At 38.1% G+C, this 16,831-nt stretch overlaps 1 protein-coding gene across 2 annotated transcripts in view; it reads right to left on the bottom strand.

Moving 5' to 3' along the window:
- TNFRSF11A (TNF receptor superfamily member 11a) overlaps window positions 1–16,831 on the bottom strand; it is a 48,159-nt gene extending 31,328 nt beyond the window's left edge. For both annotated transcript variants that reach the window (XM_081951856.1, XM_081951857.1), the window contains exons 1-2: window positions 16,523–16,831; window positions 9,597–9,869 (exon numbers count right to left, since the gene is read on the bottom strand). In XM_081951856.1, coding sequence (XP_081807982.1) covers window positions 9,597–9,659 — 63 coding nt within the window. In that variant the 5' untranslated portion in view covers window positions 9,660–9,869; window positions 16,523–16,831. The remainder of the gene's footprint in view (window positions 1–9,596; window positions 9,870–16,522) is intronic.

Raw genomic sequence — 16,831 nt, 5'->3', positions numbered from 1 at the left:
ATGAAAAATGTGCTACCTGCAGATAAGCAGAATTTTTTTCATAATTTCGCAAGAAATTTCCTACCTATAGGTAAGCCAAGCCCTATTTTGGGGGTTGTTTTTGGTTTATCTGCACATACAGGTAAAATCCAGTTTGTTTGGTGACCATTTGAAGTTACAACAGCACAGAAAAAAGTGACTTGTGACAATTTTTCACACTTATGACCATTGCAGCCTCTCCACAGTCAGTCACATGATCAAAATTTGAATGTTTGGTAACTGACTCATATTTATGACATATCCCAGGGTCATGTGATCACCTTTTGCAAGCTTCTGATAAGCAAAATCAATGAGGAAGCCGGATTCACTTAACAACCGTGTTACTAACTTGACAATTGCAGTGATTCACTGTGACAAGAAAGGTCGTAAAATAGGGCAAAATTCACTTAACGAGTATCTCACTTAGCAACAAAAATTTTGGGTTCTGTTGTGGTCATAAGTCAAGGACTACCTGTATATACAATGCTTGTCAAATGCTACAAAACAATGCATCATGCTTAATTTCTTTTAAACCAAAACTGCAAAGTTCAAGTCTGGATGACTACTACGGGATAGCAAAGGCCACAACTTGGTCCTACTATCTGGTTGCTATTTGGATTGTTGCAGCTTAGATGTAGTGTCCTTCTAATCACTAAAGAACCTTTTTTTCAATCCCGAGAATGGTTTTGTAGCCATTTTAGTTTTTTATTTAACTTAATATAGAAGAACAAATATACTGTAGTCATGTCACTGTAGGCCAGTGGTTCTCAACCTTCCCAATGCCGTGATCCTTTATTACAGTTCCTCATGTTGTGGTGACCCCCAACCATAAAATTGGTGACTTGGTTCCTAAGACCATCGAAAATATGTGTTTTACGATGGTTTTAGGCGACCCCTGTGAAAGGGTCGTTCGACCCCCAAGGAGGTCCCGACCCACAGGTTGAGAACCACTGCTGTAGGGAGTCTGCTTGAAATGCACATTGCTAGGATAGTAACTTAATCAACTTTCTTCTCACAATATAATAGTAAAATGGGATCACATATTAAAGAAAAGCCCACTTTTTCTTTATGTTTCATGCCTATACATTTTACTTTCATATATCTTACATTTATGAGTTATATTCATTTTAAAAGACTGAAAAAAATTAGCACTAAGAATTAAAGATTGCCTATTAAGAAAAAAAACCTGAAACATAAATATTATTGGTATTCACTGTCACTACTTTAATTAATATTAACTGTAATTAACCATTTGCCTAAGCGTAGAAGTTGTGTTCTGTTTATTTCATCCAAAATCCATATGCTCATAAACCCTTTAAAACGCAGGAACTGGCTTCATTTAAATAAAACATTTCATTTTCTCAGATATGACCTAAAAGAGAGTCTGCAGCTCCACACATTCACTTCCAGGTCTATAATTCAAAACAATTCTTAAACCATGAAGGAAATGGTTTTCATGATGTCAACTTTCCAATGAAGCGTTTTTAACCACATCACAAATTCCCATCCCATAAAGCAAATATACAGTTAAGGAAATGCAAGAAGCTAAAGCAAAATGAAAAAAAAATCACTACTTCTCTTTTTTTTAAAAAAATGGATGTGAAAACTTTAGAATGGTTATAGTGTGAGGGAATCAATGCACTGGGAGATGACTTCGTATAATACCCAATAAAGACAGAGAAACTCCTAATTAAATAATTTAAATAAAAGGTCAAGGTAAAGGTTTCCCCTGTTCAGTCATATCTGACTCTAGGGGATGGTGCTCCTCTCCATTTCTTAGCTGAACTAATGTTATCTGAGGACAATTCTATGGTCATGTACCCAAGAAGTTGATATGCCGAGGCATACAAAACACTGTTATCTTCCCACTGAAGTGGTACCTCTTTACTACTCACATTTGCATGCTTTTGAACTGCTAAGTGAGCAGGAGCTGGGGCAAGAAAGGGGACCTTACCCCATTGTACAGTGCTCGGGTCTTCAACTTGGGCTGTCAGCTTTTCAGCTGAGCCACTGCACCCTCTTAAATCATCTAAATATCTGTAGTTAACTGAAAAGTTTTAAAAATGAGCATATTTCAAGTTCCATTCCGAGTCCTTCGGGAGAGGGTGCGGCTAAGAAATAAATATTTATTTATTTATTTATTTATTTAAAGGAAAATTAGGCACACGCTTCTGTCTTTAGTGGAGTAAATTTATTTCAACTATTATATGAATGTACAGGATTAAATGCTATAGTGCAGCGATGGCGAACCTTTTTTGGCTCGCGTGCCACAAGTGAGGGCAGCGCAGGGGGGTCGTGTGTGGGCGTGCCGCACCCATAATGCAATGCACGCACAACAGGCGCGACCACCCATTTTTACATACTTTTTTCGCCCTCCCCAGGCTCCAGAGGCTTTATAGGAGCCTGGGGAGGGCGAAAAGAGCCTCCCACGCCCCCCCGGAGGGCCTCCGGAGGCTTCGGGGACCATCCGGAGGTTTCCCTAAAGCCTTCGGAACACTTAAAACGACCCTCCAAGCAAACCGGAAGTGACTTCCGGATTGCTCGGAGGGTCGTTTTAAGCATTCCGAAGGCTTTAGGGACCGTCCGGAGGCTTCCCTGATGCATTCGCGCTGGCCAGCTGACAGGGCAGTGCCTCACGTGCCCTGACAAATGGCTCCGCGTGCCACGTGCCATCACTGCTATAGTGCTAAAGAAACAGCGCAAACACTCTCATTTCTTTTAAATCCAGTTTGTTAAATGTCATAGTGATCATGAGTCACATAAAAAATTAAGAATGTTTACAAGCTGAGCTCACATATTTTGCTAAGCCAAATACAAAGACAATAACTCAATGTGCCATATGAATCCAGCTTTTGATTAAAGAACAAGCCCGCTCATTGAACTGGGATTTGTTAATAAGTATGCATGGATAGGCTGTCTTAACTTTTAGACAAAACTTCTATCCATGCTTGCTTATTAAGAGACCCCACTGCATCTATAATTTACTTAATGATAAGTGGTGATTAGGGTAGCTTCTTTCAGAACGGATAAATCTCATTTGTACATAAGGCGGTAGTGGATGTTAGGAAGCTGTGATATTTATTCTAAAATGCTACAGTTCATGTTATTTTGTAGAAATTTTAAGCTGTAGAAGCAAAGGTACCAATGATTTTAAAAGAATATTTAGTTAAAATTTTAGCAGTACCATTGTTAATTTTTATGATTAAATAGGCAGTTTGATATTTCATTCAGTTGTATGAGCCCGTCATATTGAGAGCCACTTTGGTCTAGTGGTTAGACTAGAAACCAGAAGAGTGAGATTTTTAGTCCTACCTTGGGCACAAATCCTGGCAGAAGACTTTGGGCCATTTTGGGTTGACCTAGAAAAGGTGGGTCATGCACGTGTGGGAAAACACTAAGAGAGAGAGACTATCACGTAAGTCAGGAATAATAATTTTGCAATCAAAAAAATAATTTTAGAGACAAACTGATATAAAAACATTTTATTCCCATGCAACCATCCTACTGTTTACAGAAGTAGAGACAATACAATGTTCCCTTCGTATCTCAGGTTTTGCTGGTTTCAATCCTATCAGAAACTTGTTTTCATTACTGATTTTCTTTCTGAGTTTTTTCAGTTCCATTATCTTTTTCCTAATAATATTTCTAGTCACTGAATTTTTACTTAATCTATGGACTATTTGGAGCTGGAGTGAAAATATTCTATCTTCATGTTTTAACCTTGCAAATATAAATTTCATATAAGTCTGTATGTGTATATATACACACACATGTATAATGTATAGTCATGTATAAAAATATGCATGTCCATGAAAACACATAGAGAAGAAAGAAAATTACTGGCAATTACTTTTTTCAGAACAAAAAGGTAGAGAGGTCTACCAGAAGAGCAACTGTCCACTGGCAGATTGTGATATCCTGCAGTCCAGATTTTTTCCAACTATTACCAAAATATCTTAGTCTGGACGGGATTTTCCTAAACTGGTTTAGAGTCAAGACAGCATGAACACAAAGCCAGAAGCAAGTTCAACCACAAGTGCAGCTAGACCCTCCATTAGGGCCCTTCAATTGCCATAGAGTTGACTAGGGCTGCCAACCATTGGAAGATGGACCTATGTGTGACATATGTATCAATACTCCCTCTCCTCTTATTTAACATCTACATGAAGCTAAATGCCAGCATGGAGTGAACAAGAAATGTGGTGGAGATTCTGCCCATTGCCTAGAGCTGTAAGGGCCTGGACTCAATCCTAGCAAGAGAGATTAAGGCTTGAATGAAGAAGCTTTCCAATTCCAGGCACTCTCTGTCTTTGGTCTTTAACAGAGTTGCACAGAGCTAGTTTGCAATCTGGGGACCTCTGAAACTCACATACTAACTAGAGCAAGTGAAGAGCAAGTGGCAGCCTTATTTAGGAGGTCTTTTACATTGTGCACTAGTTTCTGCCATTTCTGGATCAAGAAACATTGTAAATTGTCACTCATGCCATAGTCACTTCACAGTTGGATTATACAATTGCATTCTACATGGATTGTCCTTGAAAACTACCAAGAAACGTTAAGTGGTCCAGGTATGAGAGACATGTGGTGTGTATGTTTAACATCTCTGCTCCAAGACCTGTATTGGTATCGATTTATTTCAAGCTGCTGGCTACCAACTTTAAAGACCTTCATGTTTCAGGGTCAGGAGATCTGCAGGACCACCTTGCCTGTGTGGTATTTGCTGTCATTTGAGATCTGGAAGAATAGGTTCCTTATAGATTTTGACTCTTTGGAAATGCCATCTCCAAGGATCCCATAGTTAAGCTCAAGAGTTACTACACAAATTCTCAGGAACAGATTCACCCAATATCAGATATGCCCCACTCCTGTTAACTTTCTGTAATGCAACAAACACCTGGTTGCTTCAGAACGACTTCAACATTTGAAAAGTTGTTTTTCTTTTCAGAAATTGAAGGGATATTGAGTTATGGTTGTTCCTCGATAGTTGAGTATTCTGTGTAAATACACAGTATTTGAGTATTCTATATTGTTATATCTTAGTTGTTGTTTAGTTTTTAACCTTTTTTTTTAATTGAAGGTTATCCACCCAGCTGGCTTTGTTCCTAAGGAAGGACTAGAATTCTCTAACTCTTGGTTTTTAGCCTGGTGCCCTAACCATTACACCACTTTCTGGTTTTAGAAAAATTGGTAATTATTAGTATACTGCTAATAGTAGTAGTAGTAGTAAGAGACTTCAGTTCTGTTATGTTATATATTTGTTACATCATTAAAACTGTGTTGGCAACAGGGGTCTAGTCTACATTTAAAAAATTGCCAATCCAGAGAAAAATATTATCCTTGCATAATCCTGTACCACAATTATTATTAATACAAAATATTTCTTCACATGCTTTACTGCTCGCTTTACTGGTACCTTCCTTTTTGCACTGTTTTTTTTTAAAATATGTGACTTTGCATCCACCGTTTTGAATAAATTTATTTTTCCCCCTTCCCTTTTCCAAAAGCACAATTATAATACATGGAATGAAAAACAATATTGTTCTTCACACTATCTATAAAAAAAGAATGAGGAACTTGTTGTCAGGATGTGGTTGAATCCAAAGATTTAGTAAGACTCAGGGGGGAAGTAGTGATTTGAATTGCTGACAGCACATACTACTGTAATGCTTAATACGAAGACATTTTGGGAAGGCATAAATTTTGGAGCCCTTATATATTCAACATCAAACAAATAAAAGAAATAAATCTTACTTCATGCATTCCCCTCTTAATTATCAGGAGGCAAGGCATTATGCAAAAATAAAATACGCATAAAACCTAGTATGATTTGTGGAAATAACATAAAGGATTTCCAGTCATTCTTTTTTCTTAATCCAATGGGGGGGGGGGGAGTGCATATTGGACCTCATGTTTCATCCTTGAAATAAAAAAAGTATAATGTGGAGTTATTCATGAAGAGTTTAGTAGTTGTCATCTCTTGTCTCAGTTAATTGTAAAGCCAAGATGACTGACACTGACTGGTTTAGGACCTAGCATGTAAGAGAACATGTTACAGTGCTTAGTGACATACTCTATTGCACATTATTTACTCTTTTTCTCATGGATTTTACAATTGCTGTTGAATGTTTTTCACTATTCGGCACAATCCAACTGCAACAATATCTACATTACTGCACCTTAATTATATCATTACTAACTGTACCTTAATTATAAGGCTTAATTAATAGAGTATAGGGAGTGGAATTTAAAAGGCTGGAATCCTTTTCTGTCATTATAAAGACCCATAGATTAATGTTGATGTTCTATTGTGGATTGGTCCATTCTATATTGCCTATTTAGTGGGGCAGGATGTCAAAGATTTACCAAAAGAATGAACTCCATTGCAAAATGCGCATTTTGACTACACATTAAAGGATTCAATCAACCGTTTCAGAAATAATATGGGAAGTGTCAGATTTATAATTTTAGTTTTAAATGTTAGTCTTCTCTTAATAATTACAGAATACTTGTATAATTTATTAGTTCACTGAATTCTGAATCTGGAGAACACTTTTAAACTATTATTAATCACATTGCAAGTTAATGGATTTCTTACTTTTGTCAACTTTTTAATTGTTTTCTTATTAGCTTTCACATTTTTAAATTAATATTAATTGTATCATTATTACACGTAAATTGTACATACATAGTGATGCATACAAATTGAATGCTTAATATAGATCTGTATTTTATGCATATGGCAAGACTAAATATAAATAATGATAAGGTAAAATGGAAAACAGATGATTATAATATAATACCAGTACGAACCAATGTATACAGAATAAAAATAATGGAATTATGCCTTTCTGTTCTTATATGGATAAAATAAAATAAACAACAGGCTTATTGGAGACAATGGTTTGGGGCATAAGTGGGGGGGGGGGCAAAGAATAAAAATAATAAAGATATGCAAAGATCCAGATTCAAAAGGCAAAATGTAACTTAGAATGTACCTGGTCACACATGTCTTTAAAGTGGCTATATCTTTTCCTGGGCTCATGTACATGCCCTCTGCTGGTGGCACACAATTCCAAGAAAAAATGTTTTGGATTTATAATGTTCCCAACACATTCACAGATGCTCCAAATCATACTTTGCCTTTTGAATATATATAGAAAACAGTGTCATTACACAATAGGAATTATAGCGATTTTTAAGATTCCCAAGGTGAAATGTTAGGATGTTGATATTCATTGAATTTGCTTTTCTTCTTGTAGACTTATCATTATCAAACATCACTAAAACATCATCAAAGTACTGTCAATGTTAGCTACTTTGGCAAGCAAGTATCTGCAAGAAAAACACGGAGCTCAATGAACCCTGACATATCCTTGAGTCTTCAAAGCACTTCATTCACATTATATGGTCTTTCCCGAACAATATTTATTCGTCCAGAATTGACTCTTGAGAGTATAAGAAATACTACTAAGATATATTACAGGTAGGTGGCTGCATATGATTTATAGTTATCGTCTATGCTAATAAGAGGTAAAATTCAATACAATTCACAGCACATTCTAGACTAGGAGTATAGTACTACTATATACTTCATGAGTTGACATACCACACTTAAGAAGCACAAAGGGATTTAATAATGTATATACTTGCCCTTTATAGAAGAATAACATGGAATTCTTTAAAATTTCTTGCACATTATCACATTTAACCCCGAGCTGCTCAAACTAGTTCTTGAACATTTTAAAATAAATCTTTTTTTTTTAAATGCAATGTAGCTGAGAATAATACAGTCAAACCTAAGTGGGAATGAAACAGGACACACACACACACATAATATATACACACACATCTAAATGTTTAAATACAGTTTACAGGGTAGCTTCCCAAGGGAAGTGGTGAAAGCCACACCACCAGAGACTTTTCCAGCTGGAAATCTGTTCCTAAAGACTGATAGGAGCGAAAAACCACAGCTGGGTGAACTATACAGTATGTTCCCAGTGAAGGTTTGAAAGCACAAACATGCGTACAGTAAGCAGATAGTTGTGCTTTGCACGCATTCTAGTGCACTATTTTTCAGCACATGCAAACTATGTTCTGCAACACTGTAATCTTCCACTATAAAGTTTTACTGGGTGCAAATATCCTGAGAAAGATGGCTAGGAATGGCTTGTTTTTCAAAATTTGCTGAAGTAAAAACACTAGCAGGAGTTTTTAATATGACAGTTGAAGGAAATTGGAAACCGTAAAAAGAATTATTCTTTTTTTTTTTTTAAATTCTCTGAAGCTTATTATGCTATCTTTGCAGAATATATGTTCCTGCTGAAGAGGGCTTGTGATTATGTGCTTATTTTGTTCATTTCAGTTTCAATCCTTGATTTCCCCCCCTAATTGCTTTATACTATTTGTCTCTCCATGTGGGTTTCAGCACATGAAGTATACCTGAAGAAGGAGGAAGTCCAGCCAGAAGAAATGGTTTCTTCCCCTCCCCTCCCCTTCTAATTCACTTGTCTATTGTTACAATGACTGGACTAAAGTCCAATTTGAGCATTCAAATTAATTCCATTAAACTTTAGTGGTCTGGTTCACATACTTAGCTGAACTATGGTTTCTTAAAATAATCCATAATCAATTGCTTTCATGTGTACAACATGCTTAACTATAAATGATGGATGGCAAACCATTATGGCAAGGTTTGCACAACACATAAGGCTGAAATGAGCAAGCCAAAATTACAGTTTAGTACAGTGTGTGCAACTATCCAGTAGAGCTTGTTTCACAAAATATTTGTGTAGGATACCAGCGCTAATACGAACCAACAGTGAAACAACTGCAAATGAAGTTAGTTAAGATCAGTCAGAATCAATGGGAAAAGTTAATAGTTACTATTTTCAGCCCCATTAATGTCAGTAGGAAATAAATGCAATTAATTTTCCACTTCTACCCTACCTATGAGGATCTATGCAAAAAACAAGACAGGAATTCAGTGAAGGTATTCCAAGTGAATGTCTATGGAGATTCTCAATCCTCCAGCTCATGGTTGTCCCCAAGGTGCTTTCTCAAGAGGCAACTGGACTTTCTGGTTTTTCTTTGAAGACGTTTCACTTCTCATCCAGAGCTCAACAAGCTTCTTGGATGAGAAGTGAAACGTCTTCAAAGAAAAACCAGAAAGTCCAGTTGCCTCTTGAAAAAGCACCTTTGGGTGAATGCAGAAATGCAACTGAACCCTTAAGCCCGCTGTTATTTGCACCATATACAGGTACAGTCCATCCTTGGTGCGCATGTAAAGCACACCCCCTCCCCCAAATCTGCTGGGGTGGGGGTGTTGTTCCCAGAAGGGAGAAAATCTATACGATCGCTAGGAGTCTAAAACGACCCGACGGCACATAATCGCTTTTAATCAATGTAAAGAAAGACCCAAGCTCGCAAATACAAACGCACAGAGACGTCAGAAAGTGGTCTATGAGTTTGGTTCGGCTTTCGCAACGGGCAACACCGAATAAAATCAACCCAACGGGAAGCTCGCTCGAGTAGGTGCGAGGAAGAAACTCCCCCTTCTCCGCATCTTCGCGCAGCCTTACCTGCACGCCAGGTACGACAGTGGCGAGAAGAAGCGCTAGCCAGCAGCTCCGCGGAACTGCCATAGTCGGTGGAATCACTGAGGCTGAGCCGAAAAGCAATTCCCCCCCAAGCCCAGGCACTTCCCTGGCTCCAGCGCCAGCCCCGAGTGAAGAGCAGAAGGCGGGGAGAGAAAGCCCGCCTCCTCGGCTTCGGCGGCCCACGCGGGTTTCTTGAGGGATCCAGGGTGGGAGGGCGGAGGGTGGGGTTTTCTCCGTCAGGCTGACCTTTCCCTTCTTTCAAAATAAGCAAAATCAAGGTGATGTACACCCTCAACTTTATGTCCTCACTTGATCCCAACATTTCTGTTGCTAAATGAGACATTTATTAAGTAAGTTTTGCCCCATTTTACGATCTTTCTTCCCATAGTTGCTAAGTAAATCACTGCAGTTTTAATTTAGTTAAGGTGTTAAGTGGATCTGGTTTCCCCATTGACTTTGCTTGTTCAAAATAAAATAAAGAATACAAGGTAGTCCCTGACTGAGCAGCACCATTGGGTCCAACATTTCTGTCGCTAAGTGAGGCATTTGTTAAATGAGCCTTTGCCCCATTTTATGACCTTTTTTTTTGCCACAGGTGTTTTAAGTGAATCGCTGCTGGTGTTAGGTTAGTAACACAGTTGGTTAAGTAAATCTGACTTTGACCCCATTGACTTTGTTTGTCGTAAGGTCACAAAAGGGGATCGTGTAACTCCCCTGCAACCGTCTTAAATAGGAGCCAGTTTGCTAAGTGTTTGAATTTTGATCACATGACCATTGACTCTGTAATGGTCATAAGTGTGGAAAATGGTATCAGTCGCTTTTTTCAGTGCCGTTGTAACTTCAAATGGTCTGTAACTAAACGGATTGCTGTAAGTTGAGGACTACCTGTATGGCCATCATACATTCTGAAATTCCATTACTTCCCCCTTTGCCTTTCCACTATTTCCACTTCTGCCCTCCAATTCAGGACTGCCTCTGCCAATAAAATGGTAGATGCCAGCCTATTGTTAAGGGGTGACATTTATCCATTTGTTGATGAAGTCTGACTAGTTGATGTTCCTTCTCAAACACAACAAGAATTAAATGTTCTCTAGCAATAGGTTGTCTCTGCATGATCTCCTGGCCTGTCGTACGAAATAATTTTCTTTATTTTTCAGACCTTTGAAAGATTTTTGTTGCTTTCCAGTTAGGGAAGAGTAGATTTTGCTTTTTTTTTTATGAACACTAATGGTAAAGAAGAAGGAAGTTGTCATCTGAAATGTCCCTGCTGGCCTTAATGTCCTTTATTATGTAACTAAGAATCACAAATTATTTAAGGCAGCTGTTGACTATATCATGTGTGAGAGGGTGAGAGGGAGAATTTGCAGCTCATGTTGCGGTAATTATTTCTGCATGAAGACTTTTATTAATTAGTCTATATTCTGTGGATTATTAATGTTTCAAGCATATTCCATTTAGGCTGGTAGCTATGCATGTACACACAGAGAATATACATACTCAATTATTACAAATTGTTTAGGTTAGATGCTTATTTTACAAGGCATATTAATTTATTTGGTACTTTGGCTAGAATATGAGCATTTTCTGACTCAGGCGACATCTGTTCTTCCAATGCAGTTCCCAGAATTGTAGTTTAAACAATGTTAATATCTTCCTCTTTTTTAACATACTCATGTGATTCTGCAATTTAACTATATTAGTTGCTCAACCGGTCTGCGATGCTCATTTTGAATTAGAGTTGTACGCCCTTAGGTTTTTTTTTTTTTTTTTAGATTTAGAATTGTATGTCCTTAGTTGTTTTTTTTTAAGATTACTGACTGTAGATAATTTAATATTTTTCCATGTTTCATTTCAATATTCTAACTTTTGTGCATTTTGCTTTACACTTTAATTTCAAATTGCCAATGAAAACCTTGGAGCTTTCTTATTTTTGATCGCAGACTCCATGCATGGAGTATGGTCACCAGTTGGACTAAATCTATATCAAGAGGCTTCAGTGGGAGGTGGAATGAGGCCTGAATGAGATCCAGCTTTTGTAGTGTTTGCCCCAACAAATGTTCACACATGAGGACAGTGGGACAGGAACGCTATGCAATCTTGGAGGTAGGCTAGTGTTATGGGTCCACTGCCTTAACATAGGCCACTGTGCCATGAGTAATATGAAGGGCCTCTGTTTTATCTTCTCCATATCAGTAATGTTTATATATTATTAATTGTACAATTATAAATTACAATTACAATAGCAGAGTTGGAAGGAACCTTGGAGGACTTCTAGTCCAACCCCCTGCCTAGGCAGGAAACCCTATACTGTTTCAGACAAATGACTATCCAACATCTTCTTAAAGACTTCCAGTGTTGGGGCATTCACAACTTCTGGAGGCAAGCTGTTCCACTGATTAATTGTTCTAACTGTCAGGAAATTTCTCCTCAGTTCTGTTGCTTCTCTCCTTGATTAGTTTCCACCCATTGCTTCTTGTTCTACCCTCAGGTGCCTTGGAGAATAGTTTGACTCCCTCTTCTTTGTGGCAACCCCTGAGATATTGGAACAATGCTATCATGTCTCCCCTAGTCCTTCTTTTCATTAAACTAGACATACCCAGTTCCTGCAACCGTTCTTCATATGTTTTAGTCTCCAGTCCCCTAATCATATTTGTTGCTCTTCTTTGCACTCTTTCTAGAGTCTCCACATCTTTTCTACATCGTGGCGACCAAAACTGAATGCAGTATTCCAAGTGTGGCCTTACCAAGGCATTATAAAGTGGTATTAACACTTCATGTGATCTTGATTCTATCCCTCTGTTGATGCAGCCTAGAACTTTGTTGGCTTTTTTGGCAGCTGCTGCACACTGCTGGCTCATATTTAAATGGTCGTCCATTAGGACACCAAGATCCCTCTCACAGTTACTACTATTGAGCAAGGTACCACCTATACTGTTCCTGTGCATTTTGTTTTTCTTGCCTAAATGTAGAACCTTACTCTTTTCTCCATTGAATTTCATTTTATTAGATAGTGCCCAATGTTCAAGTTTGTCAAGATCCTTCTGTATCTTAAGCCCGTCTTCTGGAGTGTTGGCTATTCCTGCCAGCTTGGTGTCATCAGCAAATTTGATGAGTTCCCCATTTATTCCCTCACCCAAATCATTGATGAAGATGTTGAAGAGTACTGGGCCTAAAACAGAGCCTTGGGGTACTCCACTGCATACTTCCCTCCATGTAGATGCAGTTCCATTGAGGACTACACGTTGAGTGCGGTTGGTCAGCCAGTTACGAATCCATCTGGTGGTGATGCTGTCCAACCCACATTCTTCTACTTTATCTAGTAGTAGGTTATGGTCTAACTCAGTGATGGCAAATCTTTTTTGGCTCGTGTGCTATAAGTGGTGGGAGCGCAGGGGGGTCGTGTGCGGGCGTGCCGCACCCATAATGCAATGCATGACCCCCAAGTGCAAATGTGCGCACTACAGGCGCGACCCCCCATTTTTACATGCTTTTTTGCCCTCCCCAGGCTCCAGAGGCTTTATAGGAGCCAGGGGAGGCTTCAGGGACCGTCAGGAGGCTTCCCTGTCACCTTTGGAGCGCTCAAAACAATCCTCCGAGCAAATCGGAAGTGATTTGCGGTTTCCTCAGAGGGTCATTTTAAGCACTCCGAAGGCTTCAGGAGGCTTCCCTGATGCCTTCAGAGCGCTCAAAACGTCCCTCCGAGCAAACCGGAAGTCCGTTCCTGAACTTCTGATTTGACCGTAAGGCCGGTTTTTTGCTCATGAAGCCTCCGGAGGGCCTCAGGGGGGGCAGGGGGGGCTCTTTTCACCCTCCCCAGGCTCCTATAAAGCCTCTGGAGCCGGGGGAGGGCAAAAAATGGCTTTTAAAAAAAGTGAACTCAGCTGGCCAGCGCGCGCGTGCATGCTGGCCAGCTGACAGTGCAGCGCTTCGCGTGCCCTGACAAATGGCTCCGCGTGCTACTTGTGGCACGCGTGCCATAGGTTTGCCATCACTGGTCTAACTTATCAAATGCCTTACTGAAGTCTAAGTAAACTATATCGACGGCCTTCCTCTGGTCCACTAATTTTGTCACTTTGTCAAAGAATGCAATAAGATAGTCTGGCATGATCTGTTTTTGACAAACCCATGTTGGCTTTTGTCTATTACTTTGTTTACCTCTAAGTGTTTGCTAATTCGTTGCTTGATTATCTTTTCCAGAATCTTTCCTGGTATTGAGGTCAGGCTGATAGGTCCATAGTTTCCTGGATCTATTTTTTCCCTTTTTTGAAGATGGGAACCACATCAGCTCTTTTCCAGTCCTCTGGCAGTTCACCAGTGCTCCAGGATCTCTGAAAGATATAGTTCAGTGGTTTTGAGATCTTGTCCGCCAGTTCCTTCAGAATCCTGGGGTATAATCTGTCCGGTCCTGGTGATTTGAACTTGTCTAGGGTAGACAGGTGCTCACTTACCATTTTCTTCCCTATTTCAATTTGTGTTCCTTATCTGATTTTTGTGGTGCTGTTTTTGATAAGTTGGACTGTTTTATCACTTTGTGTAAAAACAGATGCAAAAAATGAGTTAAATAGTTCTGCTTTCTCCCTGTTGCTTGTCACCTTCTTTCTCCCAGCAATGGACCAATTATTTCCTTAACCTTTTTCTTGTTTTTAACATGTTGGAAGAAGCTTTTTTTGTTATTTTTTACTTTTGTTGCAAGCCTTTCTTCATTGTGAGCCTTAGCTTTTCTTACTTCATCTTTACTATTTACTGATATTCTGCCTTAGTTATCTCCCCCCCTTTCCACTTTTTATACTTATCTTTTTTGTCTTTCAATTTATCAGACAGTACTTTATGCAGCCATGCTGGTTTCTTTTGGGAGCTGTTATTTTTCTTCTTCATTGGTATTGTGCTAGACTAGGCTTTTGTAATCTCATTTTTCAAAATTTCCCAAGCTTCTTGAGTTGTTTTCCCCTTGAGGATTCTCATCCATGGAATTCTTCCCAAGCTCTCTCTAAATGTGCCTCTCATTATTCCCACAGAGTAGTATGATAGACATGATATTGTTAAGGAAGATATTGTTAAGTTCTGGGCAGAACTTAGAAAGCATACAATTGAGGTACCATCTGTAAAATATCCTTAAGTATAAACTTGGCATTACAACAAACACTAATACCTTGATTTAAAAATAAAAATAAATTCTGACCAACAGAAGACATTTAGTTCCAAAAAATGTTGAATTCTAAGATCTGACTACAGCTTACATCATTTTGTTATTTTGTCCAATTGATTCTAATTTTCATAATACTTTTTGCTTCTCTTAAACAATGCACTTTTTTATTCAATATTTTACAGTATTAAATATATCTTTTTCTGAGACATGTGAAAATTATTCAAATCGCTAAGGGCAAAACAATATAATATGTGGAATAAAGCATCATTAATCTTACATGTATTATTAAGCATATTCTTTGGAAACAACATTCTGTGGCTAAATTATATTTTATATCCTGTAAACTTCTGAAGAAATGTGACATAACAGTTGTTTGTATCTTAATAGTTGTTGTAGAAAAAAAGTATGTTTTACTGCCCTTTGCAGTTAGGTTTTTCTTCACTCATCAGTTTTTTCAAATTGTGGGAAAAAGAAGGAAGTTATTTGAACGCTTACATTTGCCATTTGATAATTCCTCCTATTTTTAGAGAAATCATAGCTACTGTTTTAAAATATTACCAAGTGGCTGTGACTATAAAATATGGGTGACAAGATCCTTGACATTTGAACTGTGATTCCTTTTCCCAACTTTCAAGTATATTATTAGTATTATAAAATTAAATGTAAACTATCTTGCCTGCAAAATACTTTACTTGCTGAGCTTGTGAATATTAATGTAATTTTTCAGAGGCAAAATTATATGAGAATATTTTAAACAATTTTAAGAAAATATTTGTATGAAAACAATGCTGGCATGCTGAAAAAATACTTTACTTCATTGTCAGCCAATTGATTATTAACAATCAGCAACCACATAGATAGATTTTCTTCAGGAGGATCTATCTTGAACTTGGTCCTTCAGGTCTTCTATATAATGTATCCATTGAGTCCATCCACCTTGCAGATAATCTTTTTTCTTCTTTCGTTCCACTTTGCCCAGCATTACAGACTTTTCCAAAGTATAGATTTGCTTAATGTGTGCAAAATATAATAATTTGATCCTGGTCATTGTGCCTCAAATGAGGAAACTCTGAGTTGATGTGTTCTATAATTCATTTGTTTATTTTCTTGGTTATCTATAGTATATTCCTCCAACACCTAAGTTCAAATGTGTTCAATATTTTCCTTGTTTCTAGAGTGTTACAAGGAAAACTATTGCCTGCATGGTAGATGACCTCCAAGGTCCCTTCCAATTCTGTTATTCTATGTTATCTTATCTGATTGTTCTATGTATATACATAACCAGGCATCTGAATACTTTTTCCAAGGCTTTACTCAATTAAGTGCTAGTCTGCATCATATTTCTTGAACAGAGTTTTCTCTTAATAGTTGATCCTAAAATGCAGGTGCTATTTATCACTTCAGTGTCTTCATTTTCAAGTCTAAGGATGGTTGCTGCAATATTTCATTTGTTAAATTTATTTGCCACCTATCTTACCATGGGGCTATTCCAGGCTGATTACAACAATAAAAAGAAATGAATAAAGTATAAACAGAAATAAAAGAATAGAATAAAAAAACAACGAAAAGAACACAATAATAAATCAATATGATAACAAAAAGATGGATGGGCGGAGAGCAGGAAGCCAGGAGCAAGAGGTGGTGGTGGAATCTGTCATCAATCCAGCAGCCACCTTTAGTGTGGAATTCCCCGATCTGGTCTCCAGGGCAAGTGGCAGAACCAGACACTTGCTGAAGGAAAGGAGGGAGGGGGAGATCTTACCTTATATTAGAGATTATCTTATATTAATTGCCATTTGTTTGGTCTTTGTATTTAATCTTGGATTAACTTCTCACTCTGCTCCTTACTAAAGCTTGCAACTCCTTTGCATTTTTCAGCTGTCAAGGTAGTGTCATCAGCATGTAGTGCAGATTATTGATGTTTCTTCCTTCAGTTTTAAAACCACACTCAAATTGTTTCAATCCAGCTTCCCTCAATATATACAACATTCTCCACATAGGTTGAATAAATTAATATACAGCCAGTCTATGCCACCATATTCTGTTCATTCTGTGGGCTTCCTGAGCTGTG

This window comes from Natrix helvetica, assembly GCF_964273705.1.
Source record: "Natrix helvetica genome assembly, chromosome: 4".
NCBI lineage: Eukaryota > Metazoa > Chordata > Lepidosauria > Squamata > Natricidae > Natrix > Natrix helvetica.
This window is presented reverse-complemented; position numbering and strand designations above follow the sequence as displayed.